This window comes from Psittacula echo (genome assembly GCF_963264785.1).
Source record: "Psittacula echo genome assembly, chromosome: 4".
NCBI lineage: Eukaryota > Metazoa > Chordata > Aves > Psittaciformes > Psittacidae > Psittacula > Psittacula echo.
The window spans coordinates 113,702,396-113,729,715 of NC_137738.1; the positions used below are offsets into that span (position 1 = coordinate 113,702,396).

Here is a 27,320-nt window from a genome sequence, read left to right on the forward strand (position 1 = left end):
TCACCACTACCATCCACCGCAAGAATGTTCAGAAAAGAGCTGAAAACATGAAAGGCTTTTTATCCTGACATTTTCTCCTATCTTTCTACCCTAATGCACACATCCATATCTCCCTGCACAGTAGAGAACTGGCTAGGGGACCTGAATCCTCTCCCTAGGAGTTGAGACTGGGGAGTAAGCCTTGGGCATTACATTCACTTCGAGAATGTCTATTCCCACAGATGTTCAAAGTATCATATGTCTGAGGTCTCTGCTGTGATGAACCACATGGAAATTAACCCCTCTACCCACAACGGGAGTCATCAGCAGGATTACAACAGTACACTGGTCAGGTACTAACTGTTTCCTGTGGGATGGATTTTCATATTGCTGTTCCTTTGCTTTCAGGAGCAAGCCAGCTTTCCACTCAGGTGGAGGAAGCATCTTCGGATTGATTCCAAGCTTTGATCCTAAACTTACAAGGGAATAACAATCACTAGCACTGGTGAGGAAGCTGAGAGATCAAGATGTGGGGCATGGAGCAGGAGTAAAGATGCCAAAACCAGCCATTTTAATAAAAGCAATTGCAAATTGCTCTCATTGTTATGTTCCAGGGGCAGAATTGCCTGTCACCAGTACCAGAAGGCTGGAGAAACAGGTTACACCTCCACAGGAATTACAGAGATTCTGACCAGATCTGCAAGGAAAGCTACAATGGCTCCTCCCCTTGCATCCCCACATCACTGCAGGTACACTCACTGAAGAATGGGGGAAAACTGAGGAAAACTGGGTTCTGATCTTATCATGAGGATTTTCATTTTTGCAAAGGGGAAGTTCAGTGCTAAGAGAGAGAGGAAAAAGGCTCCACCTGTAACCCATCTCAAGCCTGTCATTAATGCTGCCACAAAGGGCACAGAAAGTTGTCTTAAATTGTGCTGCCACTGCTAAGGGCTGCTGTCTGCTAAGCGGTGGTGCTCTTCCCAAGCTACCATCCCTCTTCCCCCCTGTTAAAGGTGACCATGGATGAAATACCCAGCTCTGGCAGCACTTGGCAACCCCCTTCCTGGCATCACAGGGCACTTCTGCCTTCCCAGGTTGCAATGGTCCATCCACAAGCCAGTTACATTAAGGTGACATGGGAAGGATCTGAGGAGAGGAAGGGTATGAAAGATTTTTATTGAGCGAGTTGAAAGCTTAGATCCTCTGAATTTACAGCCCCCTTTTCTTCCCTTGTCCCATGATACAAGCAGTCTGGGTGTACTCTCAGCTATGGGCACCTAGAGGCTAGACCCTGAAGAAGCTACACATCTGCTCTCCCCAGACTCCTGTACCAGTATGAGTATCAGTCAAGTCTCTCTGTAATCCCTTTCTTCACCATAATGATTGCCATCAGTGAGATGTTTATGTCCAAAAAAATCATAATCTAATGCCAAATTCACTCACCCTCAGTGGAAGATTTTCATTCCACCTTCCCCCCTCTGCAGATATGTATTTATTCCCCCAACACAGATGCACTCACATATAGATATCAGTAATGGGACTCAGCTTTTCTCTTTATATTAAAGCCTCTTTCTTGAGTGGGATTAATCTTGGCAGCTGTCTGACAGGAGAGACTGTGTGGGAGGAAAATGGTTTTATCTAAAACCTGAAAGAAAGCAAAATAATCTTTGAGGGAACAAACTGTGTTTCAACTCTTGATCCTTCAGTGGAAGACTATTTACCAACAGAATATATGCAACAACAGCAAAAACACAGTTCTATTGCCTTGAAAGGTAACAAAAAGATGTGCATTTTCTTCCCTTCCTTCTACTTACGTGGCCACTTTTCAAAACGTTTATTAATAATACAGCTAAGTCTCTCCATAGGAGGCCTGAATCAAAGTCAGTTTTGAAAATCAAAATGAAACAAATCCGATTATTTTCTTTCAGCTGTGATGGACAGGGAAAGTCTCCACTTTCCATTCTGCCTCTACTGTACTTCCATAGACAGGAAAGAAACTTTCATACCTTTCAGTATGAAGCATCTCCATAGTCCCGATTTGCTTTTCCAGAGCAATCACATTGATGAAATATACCATTGTTCCTCATAATTAAAACCAAGGTTTGCTCTTACAGAAGCTGTATTCCCCTTGCTTGCAGGGAAGTCTCCCTTGGAAAAGGTCACCTCGCTCTAAGGTTGTGTTGTGACCTGCACTCAGAAGGCACCACTCTTTGTAGTCAGTGTGGACACCTTGTTTCCAGTCTCCCTGATCTATCACTGTGCTTCTCTCCATGTCCTCTTCAGCTCATGGACTGGCTTCATGCCCAAATCATTCAACCTTTTTTCTGACTCTGGGCTTCTGTTCCAGCCTGTCCTGCTTATTCTCTCTTCACCTTCATGCTGATGCCTGGTCCCATCCTACTTGGGCTCCTCATTACCCTTATGTCACTCAGGGTTCTTGCCCCCTGCTGTCATCTTCTCCCTGCGTCAATGGGTCATGGCAAGGGCTGCCGCCCTGCTTCCAGTTCCAGGGAGTACAGCAGCTACTTAAGTGAAGCTTTCCAAAGCAAACCAAGCCTAATGGCTGACCTTTTGGTCTGAGAAATTTCAGCTAAAGCAATTAACAGATAATGGCAAATGAAAATGCAATTTTGCATGGGGAATGCTGGATATCTTGCTGCTATGTCTTATCTCATTAAACATTCCAGCTTTAACATGGAACAATGTTAAACAGACTTCCCCCAATCCCACCTATTTGGCACAAAAGGTACATATGGTAAAGTGACAAAATACAAGTGCACCTATAAATCATGGAAATTTGCATCTGATACAAGAGCTGTTTCTGAGCAAGCCTCTCCTGGAAGGTTCTCTGCACCTCAGAGAATGTAATTTAAATAACTAAACAGCCTCCATTTGAAGCAATTCAAATCACTGTGGCATTTGCCATGCTGACAGTGAGGACCTGAGGGGACCGTACTGACAGCAGAAGCCAAGATGCCTGCACTTTCTTCTTGAACAATTCCATAGAACAACACACTATATGATGCTATTACATACGCCTTTACCTGCTGCCAGCGCTGCTTCAGGCTTCAGCAACACTAATGTATTAAATCATGTCAAATCCATCGTATTTGAAGCTGTTCTTCCAAACAAAGATTCAGTTCTTGCTGCATCTCTAGGAAGGCATCTTATTAACGCTCCATTCCTATCCCCTTGACAGTGATGATGTTTATCACACAACTGCTCTATATGTTTAGCATATCTCCAAATTATGTTGGTAAAAACATACAGTAAATTTTAACACAACAAAGCTTCTTCGAGCATTATAAAACACATGCAGAGCATGAAAATGATGCAGTAACCTGTTTGCATAGTGCTTTGCCATCCATCTCCCTGGGCTCTTCAAAAACGGACATGGCTTCTCAAGGGACTTACTTGATTAAAGAACATTAATTAATTGAGTGAACATCTGTGCTGTTTTTCAACTAATAATTAAAATTAGCTAGGAATTGTAATCTCCTCCAGAGTGAAAAGTATACAGAATAACTGCAGCCCACTTTCTCACAACATTTGGGTAGAGCTAAACAACTACAGCACGTACCATAATGGTTCCTAAGAGATTTGTAAGGTTCTGTGGTGAAAGTTTGCTTCCCGGCTAGCCTGACAACAGGAACATTTTATTCTTGGCTTCATGCGCTAACATATTAACCATGACAGTGCTGACATTTGTTGCTAAGTAAAATTGAACGTAAATGGTCTAGAAAGCTGCCATTAAATTTAGGAATTATTTTTGGAGTTTGAAATTAAGTACTGTCAACACAACTCATGTTTCCACTTATACACAGATACGACAGGAATTTTAATGACTTCTCTAAACTCCATGTATAACACAAAGAAGGAAATAAGAGTAATGATTTTAATTGCTCTCAAACTGTATTACAAAACACAACCTACCTGTATGGTATCATAAGAGCTCAAGGACTATCCAAGAGGATAAAGTAAGTGGGAAGGGGTAGAGGAGAAAACGTCATGTTACATGTGGAAATGAAATATTGCTTCCATGTCCCTTCCATTCTTTTCCTCACATGGGAGATATTCTCACTTATTTAAACACAGGGATTTATTCCCTGCAATCAAATGAGGGAACCAAGGAAAGCCGAGCCATTGGTACGCAGTATCAGGAAGAAGGGGAGATTAACAGCAAAAATGAGATTTCATTGAATGTGACAGAAGCCAGACAGGAGTCCAGAGATCACAAATATCAGATGACTGTGAAAGAGAACATCTCTGAACAAGAAGGTAGATTCATTTAAGCTGTTCTTAATAGTACCGCAGACACTTAGTCTAGAGGTAGTCTGTGCAAAAACCAGTCTGGAATGAAGTTATGTCATATGAGGCTGCAATGAGAATTCGTGGATTCACACAAATATCACAGGTATTTGTAAAATTTTCAAAGAGGCACCTGCACACAATAACTACTCAGTCACTAGTCTGCAACGTACTCACTTGTATGCTTTTTGTGAAACTGCTTTTAACAAGATTGGGTGGCTCAGAGAAATGAAAGCACCTCTCTCATGACATCTGTTTAGTATCCAGTAACTGTAGGTGGTTTCTCAATGGTTTACTTTCTGATCCCTGCTTGGCAAACAAAATGAGGACAACCTGAGAATTTCTGTTCAAAGCAGGTTGAAGGGTCTCTTCCTCACAGCACCTCACCTGTACCTGGTACCAGCTTTATGGAAGGTGGACAGGACAAGATACCTTAAAGCACTGGAAGACCTGCAGCAGCCCCAAGGAACCTGCAAGCACTCAGCTCTCAGCATGTCATGATGAAGTGATGGGGCAGACAGCACCTTGAACCTATGTGGTTCACTAATACGTTTCCCAGCCACAGAAGCAAGTAGCCATGTGCATCCCAGTTGGACCTGGGCCTAAAACTACTTGAAAGTTCTGCAGAAGTAGGAAAACTAAGCTGACAATTCATCTGACCTTGCTTGCTCTGGTGTCACAATAATCATGATCTTATTTAACCTATTTTTCTTCTCTTCCTACTCAGATTATCATTTTCTTAAGTGTTCCAACACCCATAATATCTGGCAATAAAATCCTGCCTGGAAAAAAATTGTTCCTTGCTCGTTTTTGCTCACAGTACAGAGTTTAAATCCTACTGAAGGATTAAAAAAATAATCTATTGGCTGTCATGCTATCATTCTTTAGGCTTATCTACTTTCTTTGGGCAGTAAATACACTTCTTATGCTACGTGGCCCCACTCCAGCCTAGTATTATACTAGTGTATAAACTCTAAAGAAAAGAAAAAAGAATTTGCTAGTGCCAACTCATGGCCTTCTGCAAAAAGGGCCTTTCCCTCCTGTCAGAAGGGTTTATGCTTCTGAAAACCATTTGCAGACTGTGAGCAAGAGCATCTAAAAGAAATGTAGTGATAGGACAAGGGGCAATGGGTTCAAACTTAAACAGGGTAAGTTTCGATTGGATATAAGGAAGAAATTCTTTACTGTGAGGGTGGTGAGGCGCTGGAATGGGTTGCATAGGGAAGCTGTGAATGCTCCATCCCTGGCGGTGTTCAAGGCCCGGCTGGACAGAGCCTTGCGTGGCATGGTTTAGTGTGAGGTGTCCCTGCCCATGGCAGGGGGGTTGGAACTAGGTGATCGTAAGGTCCTTTCCAACCCTAACTATTCTATGATTCTAAATACTGGACAGTATACGCTCTCCTAGTATCTGGTGTGTACGCTATTCCCTGAGAAAAAGTCCCAGTGTGGCTGCAGAGAAAATGCCACCATTCACACCACAAGGTCTTCTGGACTGGGTGACCCACGGACTAGCAGGATGCATGCAGGGGATGACCGCAAGATGCACCCTGGATGGCTCCTCCCTATGGCAGAGAAACAAAGTGCACAAAGATGTCCTGGAGACTCTGGCATTACTGAGTCTTACTGAAGAGAGGATACATTTCAGACAACGTGAGAGTACTTGTAATAGTGAAATAGAAATAAAAGCCGAGGGTGTCTGGGAGGTTTCAAGCCACCAAGCTGGAAAGAAGCATGGGGAAGCAAACACAGCCATAACCACAGGTTTGATCATCACCCTGACCTCATAAAAAACAGTCCATGTCACATAGAAAAAATGATAGGTGCACATAATGATGAAACACTTACCCTGGAATCCTTTTCCAGATGAAGCTTGTGTTGAAGACTGCGCCTTCTCCTGGCCTTGGCAATGCCATTGTGATAAAAGAAGTATCCAGTATCTAAAAAAGGGAGCTGAGGAAGAGAGAGGAAAAAAACATCATGGAGCTACTGGCTACTAATATGATGACATGAAAAACTGTTACATGTGAAGTGACTCGGGAATCTACAAAAGGACTCTGGCAGAGTTACGCAAATCACTCTTGGTAATGTCACTTCTAAGTTACTTCTAAAAAGTATGGCCAGGAGCATTAGTGTTATTTGCTACAGGTTTACAATGCGTAACTTCACTTGTACACACTTAGTACTACTTTCACCTTATGTTTAAGGTTAACAGTGCCAGTATTTCTGAAGAGCTTCCCAAATCATATCAGGATTATTTCTCATTTCCTAGAACAGCCAAAAGAAAAGCACAAAATGAACTGCAAATCATTTGAAACTACCACAAACAATCCTTCAGCAATAAGGCGTTACACAAGTGCTTTTCTGAGCCGCTATAATACATGGGAGCTTATGCTGTAAGCAGTAAGGCAGAAACCAGTGTTTTCCACTCTCAGAAAAACATGGTATTTGGAATTTCTTCTGAGCACCAGGTAATGGAACATACGAAGAATATTAAGAGAACAGAATGCTCACAGTGTTCAGGTGGGAACAGGTTTGTACAGCTTCACTGCCTAAGACACTTAGGCAGCAAGCAAAGACTTGCCAGCCCCACCTAAGGCAGGTACCAGGGAAGGAAGTTGTAAGTCCATTACTAAATGCATCTCTCTGCAGGATTGGCAGAGAGTGATTGGAAGGCCAGTAGACATTTAGCTTTGAGAAGGCTAAAAGACATGGTGTTAGGAATTCAGCATCCCACTCCAGGAGTCAGTTAGAAACCTCCATTTCCACCTTGAATTCTGCAGATTTTTCTCCATTTCAACTTAACAGGGAGCTTCCCATTGAACACTTTATGGAGTCATAGAATCACAGAATGGTTTGGGTTGGAAGGGACCTTAAAGCTCATCCAGTTCCAACCCCCTGCCATGGGCAGGGACACCTTCCACTAGAGCAAGTTGCTCCAAGCCCCATCCAACCTGGCCTTGAACACTGCCGGGGATGGGGCAGCCACAGCTTCTCCGGGCAACCTGTGCCAGTGCCTCAGCACCCTCACAAGGAAACATTTTTTTCCTAACAGCTAATCTAAATCTCCCCTGTGTCAGTTTAAAACCATTCCTCCTTGTCCTGTCACTATAAGCCCTTGTAAAAAGTCCCTCTCCAGATATCTCATAGGGCCCCTTTAGGCACTGGAAGACTGTTACAGTGCCTCCCTGAGCTTTTTCTTCTCCAGGCTGAACAAGTCTGGAGAAATCTAAGAAAGTAACTCTGTATTTTTAAACTAAGCTTCACTTTTAAAAGTCGGGAAGTATGTTAATGCTGTGAACATTTCAACTTCAAAGGTTAGGCTACCCTGCATACAAAATAACTACTTAAAAGAGATACTCCAGAGCATCTGTGACAGCCCTGCTCCTCTCCTTTTTATTATCTACATTTCATGATAATGTAAACCTCTTAGCAGGAGTTCAAAGTTCTCTACTGAAAAACTGAGACTGACGTTGAGATATGCATTGTGAAAACCTGGGCTGAATAAGGGTAGCAGGATCTTCCTGCCATAAAATAGATACTGTTCCTGTATACAGGTACACACAGTTCACAAATATCATTTTCCTTCTATGAAATTATCCCCTGTTTCATTAAATCTATCACTATACCTGGTGCAGTTCTGCAAAGACATTATAGCATACACTCAGAGCAGTGTGGGAATGGAGGATTCACAGTGAATTCGGAAAGTCTAAAATTTGGTCACATTCCAAAAATAGAGTACGCGAGGATTTGATTTTTTTCAACAAAGTCCTTTTTTATGTTAATTGAAGCATTTAACATCAATGAAATCAAAGCCTTTCATTTTCGCTTTTAGAATTCCATTGTATATGATACATAATACATAAATGCAAAGTTACTTAAAAAAAAAAATCAAAGCATTCTGTTCTGATATAAAGACCTCTTTTTAAGTGTTTATCAGAGGTTAAAGAGATTTCATCAAAATCATAATGGTTCCTTGGAGCTGATTTGCAGGGCTGACTGGAGAGCTTTTCTGGGCAAATAATCAGAACATCTTGCTTCAGCTCCATACACACATGAAGAACACAACAGCTGAGGTAGAAGGAGAAATGAGGCTTTGAAAGCTCACGGCAGTGGCCACAGAAGCCTCCTATGCTTCACATCCAGCCTCAGAGCTGCATCTTATAATTCTGTCTGTACTGAGGTCATTCTTTAAAAAGCAGATTTATGTTTAAAAAGCAGATACCTGGCATCCTTACCAACTGGGTAATCAGGTATTTCTGTAAAGCAGAGTTTGGCAGCAGAACTGACTGTCCAGGAAAAGGCCCTTCTCCCATGTTGATACATTACTCTATGCCTCAAAAATATGCAAGGAAAAAAACATCTAAATAGCCAGATCAGTTACAGCTTGAAATCCATCTCGTCGTGCTAACCACTACACCCAGCACAAGCTGTGATTCAATTACCCCTCTAATTCTCTCAGTGAAATCAGGCTATTTTCCTTCTTTTTATCTCAGTTATCAACCCCAGTCGAATATTGCTCTTGATGCTCTTCCATTAAGGAATATTCTCTGCAATTTTGAAGGTATCTGGGAATACACAGCATATCCACTGTTCATTTTCTGTGCAGGGTTAGTTTCTAGTGCCAGTTAAAATGAAGCAATGTATTATATAGTAAGCTTCTAAAAGCTGGTGTATTCAAGTCTGGCCAATTACAGTCCGTACAACAATGACCAGGTTTATGGACAAAATCATGAATAACTTTGAGACTGTTCCACTCTTTACACAGACATCCCAGTACTCAGTTTACAGTTCGCATGGTCTTCATTTTCACACTCATTCAATGAAACTTGGGGGGACAGATGGAAAGCAGCTAAGTGAAGGCAATACCTGAAATATGACATGATCAAACACCATGGATTGTGAATCATTAATAGTAGAAGCCAAGCAATTTGCAGGAAGAATCTAAACTCTGCAGTTAATCCTTAAAATTAACGAATGTACACAAAGGAGAAGTCAGATACCAACAAAAGGCCTAAAATGTCACATGCATTGATGAGGATTTCGCATTGAGATCTGTGAATACCACAAGCAACCACTGAAGTGCTCCCGTTCTGATGAACTCCTGCTACCGAGCCAGTAACTCCCCTGCAGTAACCAAGTGGCAGGATGCAGGCAGCTCCCAGCAGGGTTTACATTCCAGCTATTAGCTGCTCCAGGAGATCTACTCTGATTTGGAGCTAGAGCAAAATAGCAAATAGCAAAATGAACAGTGCATGTAATGAAGTGAAATGAAAACAGAAGGGCTCCTGTACATAAAAAACCCTCCAAAGTGTCACCAGCAATAGCTACTCTGTAATATTCTCGTTGTAAAGCTGGAATTGTATTTGAGTGAAATTCCTATTTCAGCAGCAGCAGGTTCTGAATGTAACATGGAAGAATGATGCACTCAGCCCGGTCGTTCAGGTTCTTTCTGTAAGACAGAAGCAAAACTCCCTCTCCTCAGAGAAAATTAGCAATTATGTAAGATAACTAATCACTGGAAAGTACTTCAAGTGAGGAGGATTATTTAGAGTTAGAAAAGGGTCTACTATTGCCTTGATGTACAAACACGGACCAATACAAATAGGACACTTGAGAATCTCAGGAATTACAGGCACTTCATTACTTTCAATATTCATATAAAATTACTGGTGAAAAATACATATAAGCAAAACCAGCTTCACAAATAGGACACAGCAAGTAGAGCAAACTCTTCATACCCACTTTTCCCTTTTTCTTCAGATTTGCAACCTCCTTGCAGTTACTAACAAGTCTATATAAAGATGAAATCCTCTTTAAGCTCCTTCCTAAAAAGGACGTGGACCAGAAAATAACTTTTGAAAATTCAGTCTTCAACTAAAAGGAGGAAAGAAAGACTCTTTCAATGGAAGAGGCTTTGCTGGAAAGCAAAATGGCTTGGATGTTACCATTCCGTAACAATTCGCATTGTGCATAGTACCAATAACTCTGGGGTATCCTGGCTGTTCTCAGATTACTGCTCCACCAGAGAAGTCCAGGCACAATTATCATTGAAATAAAAATAACTAAGTTAAACCCACGGTTCACAGCCCCTTACATCTGACACTCCCCCCCTTACATCTGACAAATATTCCCCAGCAACAAAAAAGAACAAGAAATTTACTGTGCTGCCCTAGATGCCACTCGCAGGAAGAAAGGTTGTAAATAGGCAGATAGGATTCTCCCCTGCCAGGCATTTCTTCTGGCTGCTATAATGTCTCCCTGTAAGTTTTAAGAAGTGACAAATAGAACACAAAAAGGGGAGGAAACTTGGTTCCCAGACCTACCTTTAACATCAAATTTTACTGAATCCTTATCTTCAACATTACATTTTACTGACTGGCTTCAGGGCTCTATCTACATACACCTCACAAACAACTTAATGGTGCCTACAAAAAGCTTAAGAACATATTTGATTGCCCCCTTCTATTTTAATGGAACTGATCTCTAACTAGTCTTCCTATGCCACCCTTCACGCTGTATCACATAATGCTGCATCCCTACATTATACTCCTAGCCTTTGTGTATCATTTCCAATGATTTCTCCCTGATATGGTAATATTCTAAAACTGGCTTATTTCAACTTATTGTTAAGGTTCCTCTCCCAAGCTACCAACGGAGGCAACATTCTGTAGCAATTTTCTTTTGAGCAAAATCAGTTAAAATACAAGCAAAGGGTGATGTATAACAAGTTACCCCTGGGTTGCCTTCTTTGATTGTCACCAAAATCAGCATAAATGGATCCTTCAGTGAACAAGTCACAGAAAGCCCTCATCCATCCAGGCTGATGGCAAAGACCCTCCCCAGGGCTGCCTGCCTTTGTATGAATATGTGGCCAGGTATACCAGGGTTCCAATAAGCACTAGTGCTGAAAAAACCCTTTGTCTGCTCTGAGGAAAAACAAAATACCTATCCTGTAAATTAAAATAAATAAATACAAACACACAACATCTCTTACCACCAGAACCCATGCACAGCTCCTGACTTTGAAAGGGGCCATGAATCTGCACAGGTGAGCTCTTTCAGCCCATTACTGCTCAGTAATTACACCAATAGAAAACATTACCTAAACCTGGCACAAGTAAATGTACATGGAGCCTTCATGGGCCCTACAGGCCCTACTGCTTCAGTTGCCATTATAGTTGAAGCACAACAAAGTGCCTCCCAGCAGAAATTAGAAACCTTTTAGAAACCTTTTCATCCCAGTTTCACCGAATGCACTGAAGATGCTTATAAATATTCAATATGAATTTTTAAACTCTCTTTCTCTCATTTTCCTTCACCCCAATTAGCATTAGAAATCATTTTACTTTTAAATACACAGATGGGAGCCAAGTCTGAAGTCAAAAGCACTCACTCACTATAGCGACAAGGGCCACGTAAGAGTAGAGCCAGTTGGAAACACAGGCAGCCCCAGGCATCGAAATAATATAGAACAAAGGACAGACAAGAAGGGATTAATTCAAATGTTGGTGTAGAAATGTGAAATAGCACAGAGGCTTAAAGCTGTGCCAGAGCCCTCCCAACATGAAATCCAGATCACTGCGTCCCCACAGCCCCAGGCAGCGATTTCACACTTTCTCATTAGTGTGCTATAATTATGCTGAAGGCTCAGTATAAGGATCTCTGGTGGAGCTATGGATCTGCACAAGCTCCAAAGAGCCCTCAAGACTGGCACAGTCAGGTCCAGGTCTGAGTGTTATGATTCAGTCCTTCTGGCTCATTTCTCATTGCACCTGTGTCTTATTTAGCTGCCTTCATCAAAGCTTAATCCAACTGTCCTGGCAAAACTGGCTGGTAGAGGTATTAGCCATGGCTTTTACACTCCCAAAACATAAACCTCATGTTCCAGCATCATCATCAGATGATCCTTGTCAAATCAACCCGTTAATATTCAGTACATTTCTCCTGCAAAACAATTCCAAAGCACCTTAGATATTTACATGTATTTCCAACATTGTTACATGTACACGTCCAACCACCTCTTGGGGAATCAGCAGCAGGTGGTGGCAATAAGAAAGGATTGTGACTATTTGGGTGAGAGATCCCAAAGTCTGTTCAAGCACTGTAATACACATGGTAACAAGGCTATCTGTTACTGTTATTTAGGATATTGATTATTCTGTATTCCTGTTATCCTGGCCACCTTCCTTAAAAAGTTCTATTATATCTGAAGCCAGCAGAAGTAGCTTCCAATGGTTTCTGAAAGGTTCCCTCGCACCCCCAGTGAAATGTCTTCTCCTCTAGGAACAGTGTAAAGTCAAATGTAATATTCACAGACCCTGCAGAACATATAAATAAAACCCTCTGGATTTTATTTATCCAAAAAATAAAACAAAGCCTTTCGTCTAGTCCCTCTTGCAAACAGCAACCACAAGGTCAAAGCATCTTCCCAACAGCTGGACATGAGGGTTTTATTAAATATAGGGAAGCAAATGGAAGAAATGGAACCAGCTGTGGACTGCTATGACACGTCTAGTCTGTTCACGTGGAACTCATCTGAACTCCCCACACAATTCATGATAAAAAAAAAAGAAATATACTTTTAGAGCATGATTCATCTGACCTACTTTAGGTGGCCATGTTAAAATAAGCAGAGCTGAGACCCAGGAACACCTCTTCCACTCCAGAGACTGTAAGGGGAGCACTGCTGTCCACATTCAGGTAGATCAATTCCGATGTTAAATGTCTAGTCATCATTTTCTCATCTTGTTCTTACAGTATCACACATAGTGCTTTTCCAAGTGCTTGCAAAACATTGCTCCATTGGTTTGGTTTCAAGTTTGTAATATTTGGAATTTGATTTGCAATTGAATGAATCACACAGGTTTAACATTTTACTGTATTTATCTTGTTGTTAAGTTTGTCACTGAAGATCTTCATCCTGCAAGCACATAACAGTCATTTAAGGTATCAGCGACAAGATTGTGGATTTGCTGATAGTTTTATCAGTGAATTGGAGAAGCTATTTAAGGCTTTTAAAAGAGTTATTCTAGTTTATGTGACTGGATCTGTGCATTTTAGAGAGATTTCTGTGTTACTCCCCAGTAACCATAAAATCCATTACTGATTCTACTGCATGCACTGTTGAAAGCAGGATACTTTCCAGATTTGGAGAAGAGAAGAATGCTCTTGCTTATACACTAGCACTCACATTGGACTGTCTGAATTAATCCAGATTGTCACTATCTCAAATAGGTGACTGTTACTGTTCAGCTGACAGCCTGAAGTGAAAGCCTAGCAATCATTATGTCTTCTTACATAGATGTTGAGGATCCTGAAAGAAGAGCACCCCAATCAAGCCCTGGGCACTAGGAAGAATAGAATCATAGAATCAACTAGACTGGAAAAGACCTTAAGGATCATCAGATCCAACCATTACCCCAGGACTGCCAAGACCACCACTGAACCACACAAGAATCCTGGAGCTCAACACTGAGCAAAGTCACAATGGGCATCTAACAGTTGTGCTCTTAGAAGCGACAAATGACCACTGGGAAAATGAGGCAGCCTCCTCCAATCATTCAGGTACGGGGCTTCATAACAACCACACACACCACAGACAAACATGCACATGGTTTCGAATAATAAATACAACTCCAACAGAAGTTGAATCCATTACATTTTCTTACAACAGGTATCAGTAGCACAAAATTAAATTCTTACACATTGGGGGAATTTTACTCATCCTAGTTAAAAAAAAAACCAGACATCACCAACAAAACCCAAAACAAAACCCAAAACCCCAAGATCTCCTCCCAGAAGCACCCCTCAAATAAAAACAACAACCAACAAACAAAAAGACTAACAGAAATTCTACTTCAGACATTCTTGCGATGCACTTCCCCCAGACTTTCTTAACTTGTTCATGTCGGTAGTGACATCAAGGAACTGCTCCTCAGCTGTGCAGTATAAATGACACCACAGCCAGAAAGCCAGTCAGCATTTGACCCAGTTAAATAACTGGCTCATTTAGCCTGTGACAGTCAATGCTTTAAGAATACAGTTTGAAAAAGGATGGTGCCCTGAAAGTGGCTTTGCCAATTCTACATTTTATTACCAAAGGCTAAAAAAGAAATTTGCTGTGAGTGTGTGTCTCTTGCTTGGAGCAACGGGGCTCCTCTGGGCATTCTGCTACTTTTTCAAGGCTTTTCTCTGTTTTCAAAGCATCTCCCAAAGTGATAATATTCTGTGAAAGTTTTCACACCTCAAGTAACCTTCTCTCCAAGGTTGTTCTATCCAGAACCCTTTCACTTGCATTTGCCCGCTCTGCTGCTGCTTCATATGGTAGCACTCTGCTGTAGGACAGAACCAAGACTAAAACTCATCTTCAGAGACGTTGGGTAACCCCAGTGCCTCCTAGTATCAAGAGAATCTCAGGCAATTACAGCTCTAATGTTGTCTCAGTTGCCTTGCATGTAAAATGGCACAGTCTAATAAGTACTTGTTTAGTTATTTATTGATAGGATTCATTTAATTAATGTTTGCACAGCACTATAGACTATGCTGTAAAACGCAAAACTGTAAAATGCCAAGTGCCATTGTAAACATATATTAATGGGTATATCTACACATATAATATATATGTATGTAATCAGGTACCTCTTTAACAAACATTTGGTAAATATTTTAATATGTTCTAATAACACATGATGGAAATATCTTCTTCGTAACAGTACATTTGCCTTAGGGAGAGCTCAGAAGGAATAGCTTGATTTAGAGTTTGAATATTTAAGTGACCATGGTGTATTTCTAACTGAGCTGGATCAGGACTGCCGACAGCAATTAGCACTGCTAACAAAGGCCACTTTGCTTCACTCCTGATCTATAACACATCTCTCCTTTTAAGCTTGTAACAAAACAGGGTGACTACTACTGCCTCACAGAAGCCTGGTGTCACAGCTCTAAAAACACTGAGATAAAAGCCATGAGATAAAGTTTGCTATTTTTAAAACAGCATTGAGATGCAGTGTGCCCCAGTCCAAACTACTGGTACTTGTATCTCAAGGATAGAAAGGGGTAAGACATGGCTATACTCTGACACCCTCGATTTCAGCAGAGCAATTCAGCAATACTTTCACATCTATGTCCAGGTAACAAAGTGTTTAAGACACAAATGTGTGCAAGTGTTCAGCTAATGTAGCCCCAAAAACCAAAGTCACAAATTCAAGCTCTAATGAAGTAGTGCTGTAAAAAAAAGGCAGCTCAGACCAAAATTAGTCGGTTACTGTCAAGAGCTCCTCAAGAAATCACATAAAAGATGAATTTCACTAATGCAAAGATGCTAGCCCTGACAAACAAGTAAAGAAGATATGTAGCTCTCTATTCAAAACCTTTATTCTTCCCTTTTTTCTTCATGCCTGTTTAATGCTAAGCTGCCAAGCAGTAGTCAACTGACACAAAGTGCTTCACAGGGAGGTTTCGGTTGTTAGACCACACTGAGTAGGTCTTCCAGTTCCCAGAGAAGTGTCAATTCCTGGAGAAAAATATGTGCTTGATGGGAGAGAAGCTGATGGATAACAAGAAACAAAACCCTGATATTAAAGTTGAAGGGGTACTGTTGCTTCCTTTTTGTTTTAATCCGAGATAGTAGGCTTGAGAGGAGCAGGGCAAGGAAGCTTCAGGAAAAAGGTCTTCAGTAGAGCTAATGAAAAGAGGAAATCTTGGGATATGGCTGTTTTCCTTATTTTTGTAAAGTTGCCCGATTCTGCCAAGTGAAAGTCATTAATCCCCATTATTATGAGACCAAATCAGAAGCAAATTCTGCCATTACTTGTGCCATCATGGCTCCAGTACACAACAGTATGATCACCACTTCACAACACAGACTAACTGCACTGAAGGGGTGCAAGATCTCCAAATTAGAAGATGAAGGATGACCCAAATCTGCCTCGATGCTAGCAGTAACAATGTGAAAGGAATGAAAATAGCAGCACCACCTCTTACCCTTCCTGCCTGGTCCTACCCCATCGACCTTTCAGGCAGCTGTGAAATAAGTCTTTACTGTTTGTTACTACCAATTAATAAACGACAGAAGTTTATTGCCAGCAGAAATTGTGGTCAATCCAGCTTGTGCTGATATGTTATCTTGCTTCTATTACACCAGCAGAGCAAGGTACATGTGGATTTTTAATTAATCACTCATCATGTTTTAGCCTTTAGAGCCTGGAACACTGGTTTCCCTACAATACAATATAATATATTATTGTATATATATTGCAATATATACAATATATTTAACATGACTAAACTATGCTCAATTAGAAGAGGGGAAAAGGGATTTTACAGAATGGAATTGAGTGGTTTAATCCCCATCAGAAGAAAGAGGTAAAAAAAATCTACTTGCCGTTTGGTTTTAGAGTTAAGTGAAGAAAAGTACGTTTGACTGTGAAGTCTGGGGGCTAAAATGGTAATGTAAAAATTGACAGAAATGCAGCAAAGACCAAACTTCCTGATCCACAACCATGATTCCACCAATGTTAACCAATTTTTCCAAACCTACAAACGCATTCCAGTTCTGACTTTTTGCTGCTTCTTTACCCAAATGCAGAATTGACAGCTCCACTTTACAAGTGGTTCAGAGTAACTTCTAAATCACTAAATTCAGCTGGAACACAGTTCTAAAATTAACTGCACAGTAAGCATACGGTCCCTGCGGGACCGATGGGAATCCACCAGTCATGGTGATAGCTAATTTACCACATCTTGGCTGCTGCTAAAAGCCTTAAGCAGAAGCTTCTCCTGCACTTGGTGTTGCATAGTAGGTGACAAACACAGTGCTCACTTGTAGAGCAGATTTCAGAATCACAGTCCTTCATTTCACTTGTACTGGAAAGCGACTTCTTGTAAGGGCATGTAGTGACAGGACAAGGGGGAATGGCTTTAAACTGACAGAGGGGAGATTAAGACTAGACACTTGGAAAAAATTCTTCACTATAAGGGTGGTGAGGCACTGGCAAAAGCTGCCCGGAGAAGCTGTGGCTGACGCATCCCTGGCAGTGTGCATGGCCAGGTTGGACAGCGCTTTGAGCAACATGGTCTAGTTGAAGGTGTCCCTCTCCATGACAGAGGGTTGGAACTTGATGATCTTTAAGGTCCTTTCCAACCCAAACCATTCTATGAAAAGGCAGAAAGGAGGATCTTCTGTCACTGGGAGAGGTGAGGTTCTATCCCATCTCTTTTACTACCCATGAAGAGAAGAGATTCACATATTTGGCTGTAGTTTAATATCCAATGCCCATCTAATAACAGTACCAGTTTCTCTACTTTTAAGAATAATAACAAAATATGTATTTGTTGGGGGTCAGGTTTTCCTAGTTTGGTTCTACACTCTAGGGGAAAGGTAAGTAAATAATCTAGTTCAGTCATGAGTATGTGGGGCACACTGTCCGCTAGTTTGATGTAAACACCGAGGTCACTCCTTCCATTTGCTTTCTGTGGACAAAGTAGTTAAGAACATAACATTAATACAGAAGTTTTGTTTGAGAAGGTAGGCAATACATGACAAGGAACATTACCTCCCAGTTCACTCCATGAGCAAGAAAACTAGAGCTATCACTACTTCAATTATTTGTTTATGATCCCAGTGTATCAATGGTAAAACCAGGCTAGCTCATAATTCCCTCTTCTAGATCCAAGCTCCCGTTACCTGCTGAACACAGCCAGCATTCAGCTGAGTTAGACTTCTGAGCTACTCTCATGAATCCATGACCAAACTGGATTTCACGCTGGCTGCTAAACTGCGAGTGGTGGCCATGCAGAATTTCACACCACACCACCAAAACTCTCCCTGGGACAGGGTTCTCTGTCCCAAAACACAGCCTGGGACCGCTGAACTGAAATTAAATCTCCATTTCCATAGTAATAGAGTTAGCTTTTTCAATGAATTTGTAAGAGTTAAATGTACAGCTTGCCTTGATTTACAATAAGAGCAACACATCAGACTGCTTCAGGTTACTTAGAGAAATCCTGGGTTTGACAAATAGTCGAGCAGCTCAGCTTCCTCATGCCAGAAGCTAGGGATGGACGGAAGCTCAGGGCTGCTCGCTGCAATATTTATAGCCACCATGCAGTCAGCATCCTGTAGAGACCTGACCCATTTAATTATCTGAAAAAGTTGAAAGAAAAAGAAAAACAGAGCAGGGTTTCTGATGACTAGGACAGCATTACAGAACAAAGGTACATTTTAGATCATTAACCATAGCTCTGAGTTTGTTAATACAGCTCTCACATAAACTGTTCACACATGCTACAGACTGGAACTGCACAGGAAGGTTTCCCAGGCATAATATTTTAACAAGAACTGGCAGAATTTATCATTTATGTTAGCATTTTGGCTTTATTTCCAGTTCATAGAATTTTCCATGAGCACGGACATCTTGCAGGACTTACTAATTGAAACTACCTAACAAATGAATTTTACATACGTTTCAGCAACCGCTTTGTAAGTACTTCATCAAAAGCGTGTGAAACTTGAGTTGTCTGGATTAATTTTAATTGGAATAATGCCATAGATGGATGAGGGAAAGGGTCACATGCAAACCTCTACTTAGCTACACTGTAAAGTACTACCTGTATAACTGTTCCAGGACGTTTGATACTCCTTTTTTGTTTGTTTTCTTCTTTCTGTGGGGTTACTTTTGCTTGGTTTTTTTAAATCAACATGGTCTTACTGGTAAAAGCTGTAGTCTAAATGAAATTTCTACCAATATTGTTCTGACTTGGAATGAGTTAAACACATTAGTTCTCCTACATTGATAGTAAAAGTGCTATTGGGTTTGTTTTCCCATTCTAACTGTATCAGTGAAAGTTTTCTAAGTGTGGGTAGGCTGTTTTATCTTGACACCTGTCATAATTTGCAAGAATGATAGAAGGCTGTCTTCCACCTTCACACAATTGTTGGGTCTTCTAAGAGATAACATAACTCAAGCACCTCTGCGCTTTTCAGAAGGAGCCAAGCCTCGCAGAGCTGTCAAGTCTCTGGGACCATTTGCCTGCTAATAAACAAATGCCAAGGATGCCAGAGGTTCTCAGATGGAAGCCCTTCAAGCTGGGAGTGAACTGACTACTTATTTTTGTCTAGAGTTTTAATCCAGATTTGAACAGCTAACCTAGAAACAAAACACTCTACCCCATATGCAGTAACCTAAACCATCTGGGTCTGGCTGTAGGCATGGCAATAGGATCTTTCCATTTGGCCTGCCAACAAAAAACAAGTCAAGACAGGGTACTGTTACAAAAACAGTCATCTTTTGGCTGCACAGCTCTGCATTCTAAGGTCAGGGGACAAATTCAACTTTGGTGCATATTAACACCAATAGATATCCATATTGCTTCTTAGAAATGGCCCTCAGAGTGCTTTTAGCACCTGAAAAACCTACCCAGAGGAAGACAGCTTCAAGTAGGGCCACAGACAGAGCCACTGCATCTGGGATCCCAAAATACAAACACAAAACAAAGAATTAATACATCTGGATGTTGTAGAGTTCAGAAATAGCCTGAAAGTTAAAGGGAGATCCCAGACTGACAGCAGCGCCATACTAATGATCTTTGTTTATCTAGTACTGATACTAAAGGAACACCTTTGACTATAAGTTCCATACCAAGGTCTGAAATAGCTCAGGAACTGACAGAGATTTGTTTCCTCTATATTAATCCTGCCTCTCCTGGTGCAAATCCTGAACCTCAGTTGCATGGCACAGGTATCTCCACAAACCATCAAGATTCGTCTACATAGAGGTGTACAAAGGAGAGAAATAATTGCATCAAATACCTTGAAGGGATTTCACAAAACTAGGAAAAGGAGCACCAGCAGGGTTAGGAGACACAGTATATGGCAACAGACTATTCCTTGCTACAAAATCATAGAATCACAGAATGGACTGAGTTGGGAGGGACCTTAAATACCAGCTGGTTCCAAACCCCCCTGCCACGGGCAGAGACACCTTCCACTTTGAGCACCACCAGGTTGCGCAAAGCCCCAACCTGCCCCTGAACAAAGAACTTGTGGCTGCTCTGCTGGTAGTTCCCCCACCTCACAAGTACTCTCTGGAGAAGAGGCTGTAGCAAACAAGTCAGAGGGCCACTGTCCACTTCTGGTTTCCATGGTGCCATGTCATCCTGAAACTGCTGGCCAGGGATGCTGGCTCCGGTCTGGTGGTGTGTAGGCAACCTCTGGCAGAGAGTCTTCTGGAGGTGCTGCTCCTGCTCCACCAGCTCTTGCAAGGTGGGAAAAGGAGCAGGCAGTACCCCCCGGCACCCACACTTTCTTTGAGCACTGATGCTTCTCAACTGCTTAAGCCCCTCAGCCAAGAAGCCGAAAGCTGCCCCTGGTGCCTTCATACCACACCACAAGAAGCTTTCATCAGGCAGGCAGCCAGGGCTAGACTGCCGGAGATGGACTGCTTCACACCATGTTCAGTTCTGGTGTGCTGGCATCACAGTGCCCTGGAACCACTGCTCACTTCTTCATTATGTTTTCTCTTTCTATTTTTCTCCTTGATACTGGCAAAACTAAATATAATTTAAATGAAAACAAATAACTGCACATCTCCAGCTGGGCTGCAGCATTAAAAAAACAAGTGAAAAAAGAATTACTCGCAGCGCATTTCCTGGGTCTCTACCACATGTTCTATTTTGCCAGTGAGTTCAAGCAATATGGAATAAACAAAATTATAAATGCAGGCAGCTTTATAAATAGCCAGAATTTGGGATCTTTGTGTTTACTGAGCTGTAGCTCAGCAAACAAAACAAAACTTATCTGCAAAAGCAAGGTTTAATGTGCATGTTTTGCTGGGAAACAGAACTACACCATGTATTCAAAACAGTAACAGAGCAATTACAGCAGGGATCTATAGCAGGGGAGTCTGACCTTCGTGTTTTACACTCAAATAATAAATGCTATAAAAATCTGACAAGGTAATTATTTTATACCTCAAACAGAGCACCCACCACCAGCAAGCAGTTAGTTTGAGTCTCCGGTAGAGAAAGAGCTCTACAGAAACTGGGTTAGGGATGTTCTTGAGCCTGTGCTTTACATTCTTCTTGTTGACAGTTTACAGCCTTCACATGCATAAGCAAGTACATTTAAGTAACGGGAGATTTGTTTTCTGCATCCAAAGCAGAATGCAAAACCAAATAAAACCCCTCAAACCAAAAAAGCATCATTTTGAGACAAATAAAGAACCTCCACATATGAGACAAACTCTCTCTAAGCACAGAAAAACTCTTATTTAATTCCACTAATATTCCTCTTGTGTGTAAATAGGAGCAAATGGGACTTTCCATTCTGGTGCCTGGACTCCACCTGCAAGGAGCCGATGAACGTCCCTTCAAACACAGATGGCTGCTCTCCTTGCATCTCCCAATTACTTTCTTCCAGGGCTTTTTTGGAAAAGCAGCTCTCCATCATGACCCAGCAGTGTGCCTTCCCACAGCAGGATCAAACTTTTCCTGCTAGCTAATTACATCTTTCCCCTAATTTAAGCACATCAGCTCAAAACTCTCTCTTGGAAGCTGAAGCATTTGCTCTTATGGCAAGGAGACCTACTGAAATCTCAGTAGTTGCATAATTAGCATTCGCATGGAATTTACTTTTTCTTAGTAACACAGAATTGCAACAGTGAAATCCAGGAAATCAAAGCTCTTGGTTTCCTCAAAAAAATTTACATTGTACCTTCTAAGAGGTTTTTCTGTTTCTATAATAAAAGATTCCTTTTGGAAGCAAACATCCTTTCCTCTAGGCCAGCATAAAACACAAAGCTAATTAATTATTAAACACCTACTAGCGCATGGAAACACTGCAGTCTGAGCCACGATCTAAAGTCCTTGGATTCCAGCGGGCCCATGTGGAGAGGTCTGGGCTCTCTGCCTCCTCTTTGCATGAGACGTTCCATTGCTTCAGCATCTGTTTCCACACCAGAGCACGTCTGCATCCTCCATGCTGCCTTCACCTAGCCAGAACTAACACTCATAAGATTTGGGTTAGCAGCTCAGGTGAAGGCAACACAGGCATGTTTATCTGTAAAGTATGGACCACCATCTATGTGCACAAATTGGTTGGTTAAAATATATACACACTGTGTCAGACAGAAGCCTGGGTAAGAAAAACTCCTCCTTCTTCACTCCATGCATAGGTAGTACAGGAAAAGAAACAAGAAACATATATATGCATATAGACACACATATGTATAAACACATGTACAGGAGAACCAGGTTTTTTTACACACACAGAATCCCATCTGTCCATCACAATGCATTCTGGGCACGCAGAGGCACATTAAATATCGAGCTAGGCAAGCACCTTCTCTCCAGATTCAGGGGCTGCTCTGTACAGGAGGGGATTTCCAGATCTCTAGAGTGTGGAATGCAGGATGACATTTTCAGAGACCCCTGCGAAGAGCTCCCAAGGCTGCAAACCCATTATTCTGCCTCCTGGTTTGCCTTCCCCAGCACATCAACTCGCACCTCACAGGCTCCAGCTTAGATGCACAGAAGTGGTCTACTGCAGCAAGAAATACAGCTTCTTTATCTGTTAAGTTTTGCTTTTGGTAAGTCTGAATTTACGCAACGTAAAAAACCACGAAAGTTCCCAATGTTTCATCCAGAAATTCCTGGCCAGCTCCAGAAATCTTGGTCCTCAACCAGTGGCTTCCTAAGCAAAAATGGGAAGCAGAAAAGTCGCAGCTGTGAGAGGGACCTTGGGGTTTGGGATTTAGAGGGAGAGGTGATCAGGTAATACATAAAACATCAAATTCTTCATGTTCTGAAATCCATGTTTGGTTCTTATTTTAAAATCTGAGGCCACTGAAGGGTAATTGTTTAAAACCTTTCACCTCAATGCTACCAGAAGAGGAATATTTAGCTATGGTGGCATTTTACAGATTGTCTCAGTCTCAGTGTCGATGAAATGGACAGAGGTACCTAAACTCTATCTCCGATTAGGAGACCTTTCCAAAGGCTTCTTACAACTCCCCTTGTTAGAAATGAATTAAGAATTGCAAGGCAAGGTCAGACAGCAGCTTTCTCAGCCTGCATTAAGAAATGTATTCTGGTGGCAGCCATGCAGTAAAATGAAGAGGGGGAAAAAAGAAAGTTGTTCCATTTGCAGTTCTCACATGTAGCTATTACGGGGACATCCCCATGACTCCTGAGCACTCAAAGATGGTAAGATTAACCATTTTAAGGAAAGGATATGCTTCATCACAGTATCTGTTTCACCAGGAATACATAGAACCAATGTTGGTAGGTACAAATGGATTGAAAAACTGCAAATGTTAAAAAAAAGAATCAAAGAGCACAAAGTTACAAAGAGGCAATTTGGGATTAATTCAGGAAAGGTTAAAGAAAATCAATCAGTGTTTTTTGAGACTCTTTATGTTAGGATCCCAGATCTAAACACAGGCACCTGTTTACAAGTACCAACCCCTTAAGCAATTCATCAAGCACTGAATTTAAAGTGCACATTTTAGCCCACCTAAGTCTTGTAGTGGTTTCAGAATGATGGTAGGAAGCATGGCCAAAGAATCAATTAGAAAGTGCATCACAGCGTCCGTAACATTAATCTTCAAGGCAATGCTTTCTCTTGCATTTCTGCAGAAATCTGCTGTTAAGTAAACGCAACACGCGCTTGCTCAGAAATGGTTTGTTATTAGGCAAAAAACATATGCACTAAAAATATGTAATTTAAAAATCAGCTCCCATAAAGTCACATTAAGAGTGGTCTGTAATACATGCATAGAAGAAATCCCTCCCATATACATCTTAAGTCCACACACAGAAAAAAGCTGAATCTGCCCTTGTGCTCCTAATGGGAAAGTCTCTGCACTGAAATAAAGGTGATTATTTCCAGACAACATCTCTTCTCCCATGTGGGTGAAGGTAACTGGATTTGGTTTAAGTAAATAACTCATTATATTATCCAAACAATATACATGGCTGAAGTACACAGAGATCACTTCTCCTTACGGTACAATTGGGGTGTGTGTGTTATTTTTTTAATATTTCATTAGTCAGCACACCTACACATGCTACTTTCCCCTGAGAGTTTACCATCAACAGCCCTGTTTCCATACACACGCACCACCACATTCAACTTTCTGCCTTGTACCACCATGCAAGCTGACTCTGCAGGCTGCAAGCAGAGAGAAGCCTGATGATAGCAAAAGAGATGAGGAGACTCTGCAGTTCAGCAATACTGAAGAGACACTGGAATAGGTGGCACAAGCTTTTATTAACAGCCGACTATGGCCACCCAAACCCCGTTACAGATTTCCCCTGCAGAATGGGGATTGCTATCAGCCTCTCATGGATTACCCTCCAACACAGACAGCTAAAACCCCACAAACTTTTCCTATTTCCCAAAATTACTGCCTTGCAGATAGCAGGGTGCTATTTCCACTTGCATTTGTGGAGGAGGGGCGGGAGGCTTTCTGCCTTTTTAGGGACTGGGATGGTATAACCTCAAAACCTCTTGGGACAGCATGTGCTCGGTACTAGAGCCACGGCCACCACCGGCCCCCCCACCCTGCGAGCACACGCATATCACACCAGGGCTCTGCTCCGCTCTGTTCCTAGAGGCAGCCGTCGCCACGGGAAGCAGCCCCCCCGCGGCATGTACTGGAAAGCAGGTACTCTCCTCTCGCACACCCGAGGGACTTTCCTCCAGCTCTCTGCCGAGATGAGCTGCGGGATTGATTTCCATGAAGAAACTGTGTATCTCCTAATGTGCTCTAGCCACCCTGGGGAGAGGCATGGTGGAGAAGAGAGGACTGCAACAGCCCAGAAGCTGCATTTCTTCATTCTGCAAAATCCTCTCACCGCGCCCCTTGTGCCACAGGATCATTTGAAAGCATCTAGCAAGAGTAATACAAAATTCAGCTATGCAGAAAAGTACTTTTCCCTCTTTGTAAGGCCTTATCAGTCAGATACCCCACGACAGGAGGGAGGGAGAACAGAAAGAGAATAAAAAGAGAAAACTGTTGACCAAAAAGATGTATCTCAGTTTCATGTAACAAGATCTAATCCACACAATGGATACTCTCCCATGGGCATCCGCAGCCCAGCTCTGTCACTAACGGGACAAGGCTGTGAGCCCAAAACAAAAGCATCTTATCAGCAGCAGGAGTTGGCAGTGGTCAAAGCAACAATGATCTTGTCCTCATTTCTCTAACAAGCTCCCACTGGAGCTGAGACAAGGCAGCCCGAGGCAGGGAGTCTCACTTCATATGCTCTTGCAGATTTTTAGATATATTTTTTTAATCAAGGTCTTAAGCCATTTCACTCATCCAAGTTCAGGGTGCCATTCTCATTCATTTCCTTGGAAGCAGGATCAGGCTTTCATTGCATAACTAACAAGCAGCTCGGCTCCCTTTCTCTCCATGCTCCTCCAAGCCTGGGCATTCAGTCTGCCAGGAGCTGTATTGACCAGGGCACTCTATTAGCCTCTCCCCATCTACACCCCAGATCAGACTGCACCCTAAAATATTGAGAGGTCTAATAACTATCTGAATGGGAGAGATTTAAAGTGGAGCTGGGCACCCCAGGGGCTGCGAAGAGACTCCCCACCCCTACCTCGGATTTCCTGGGACCTCAGGAGAGAAAACCACCTCCAATAGCACTTGAAGTTTCCCAACTCCCATTCATTAGTGACAAGCACTGATTGCTCATCATACTTCACACTGAGCAGCTTCTTCAGGCTGGCGCATCCTGCTTCTCTAGCAGAATAACAGGAACGTTAAGAAGCCACCAGCCTCACAAACTCGAGTGTCAAACCCCCTATGAAACCTTTCCATTTAAATTGCGTGCAAGATTCTCCATGGCGATGGGGCTGTAATTATTTTTAAGTGCTCCAGGCAGGTTCAATCGCAGCCGCTCACAGGAAGCCCCGGGCAGCCCCAGCCCCAACTCCCGAGCCCCGAGAGGATGGGAGCTCAATTGGAGGATGTTTACATAGTAAGTCAAAAAGCACCGAGCTACCATGTGGGAAACTCCTCTGCTTTCCAGTCCAAGAAAACCACCCTCCCGTGCTGCTCCTGAGGAGTGCTGGCAACGGCTTTCAGCACCGCTACTCCTCGAATTCCCTAGGGAAGAGGGGGGTTAACGCGGGGACAGCCGGCAAGAGCCCGCTCCGTCCCTCCTCGCCTGGGAAGTCGCGAGCAGGACCATGCCGGGTCTGCTCACGGCAGGACCCCAACGCGAAGGGCACCGCGCCCCGAGCCTGCGCTGGCGCTTACCTTCCGCACCCCGCCGAAGCCGTGCTCCGCCGCCACCCGCTCGGCCTCCGCCTGGCCCCCGCCGTGCAGCTCCACCAAGAAATGGTTGGTGTAGACGGCTCCGCGAGCCGGGGCGCCGAGGAAGAGCAGCAGGAGGAGGAAGAGGAGGAGAAGGAGGGCACCCCGCAGCAGCGGCGGCCCCGCCGGCATGGCCCCGCGCTGCGCGCCCGCGGAGGCAGCCCGCCGCGCCGCGGGGAGGGCGGCGGACGGGCGAGGGAAGCGCCCGAGAGATGCGAGGGGAAGAGGAAAAGGGATAATCGGGGATTACAAGCTAGGGGAGCGGGGCGGCGGGGGGGCTGCTCGGGGGTGCGCGCTGCCGGCTCTGCATTCCCGGCCCCTCCTCGGCGCTAATTCAGCGGCGGCCGGAGGGAAGGAAGCTCCCGCCGGGAGGGGAGATCGCTGCGCTGCCAATCACGGGCGGGGAGGATCGCCCCTGACACCCCCCACCACCACACACACTCCTAACCCCTCCCCTACACCCTCCTCGACACCCTCCTCGACACATCCCTCCCGCACCTCTCTCTCTCTCACACACACACCCCCACCCCCGTGAATTACACCCGTGCACCAGCCCCAGTTCATCACCCGCAGCAGCTCCCTATGTCCCCAGTCCAGCACCCCAGCTCTTCTCCCAGTGGGGATGGGGGCTCCCTCAGAGCAGGAGCAGATGCGCAGGTAGCTTTAGGGTAAGGTGGGATAAACAGTTTGGCCAAAACCAAACACATG

At 43.0% G+C, this 27,320-nt stretch overlaps 1 protein-coding gene across 1 annotated transcript in view; it reads right to left on the reverse strand.

Annotated features, from left to right (window-relative positions):
• Nucleotides 1-26,744, reverse strand: part of PCSK2 (proprotein convertase subtilisin/kexin type 2) — a gene marked incomplete at both ends in the record, with an annotated part of 104,768 nt that extends 78,024 nt beyond the window's left edge. Inside the window, 2 exons of the mRNA XM_080616361.1 lie at nucleotides 6,133-6,237; nucleotides 26,556-26,744. Coding sequence (XP_080472487.1) covers nucleotides 6,133-6,237; nucleotides 26,556-26,744 — 294 coding nt within the window. The remainder of the gene's footprint in view (nucleotides 1-6,132; nucleotides 6,238-26,555) is intronic.
• Nucleotides 26,745-27,320: the final 576 nt, after the last annotated feature.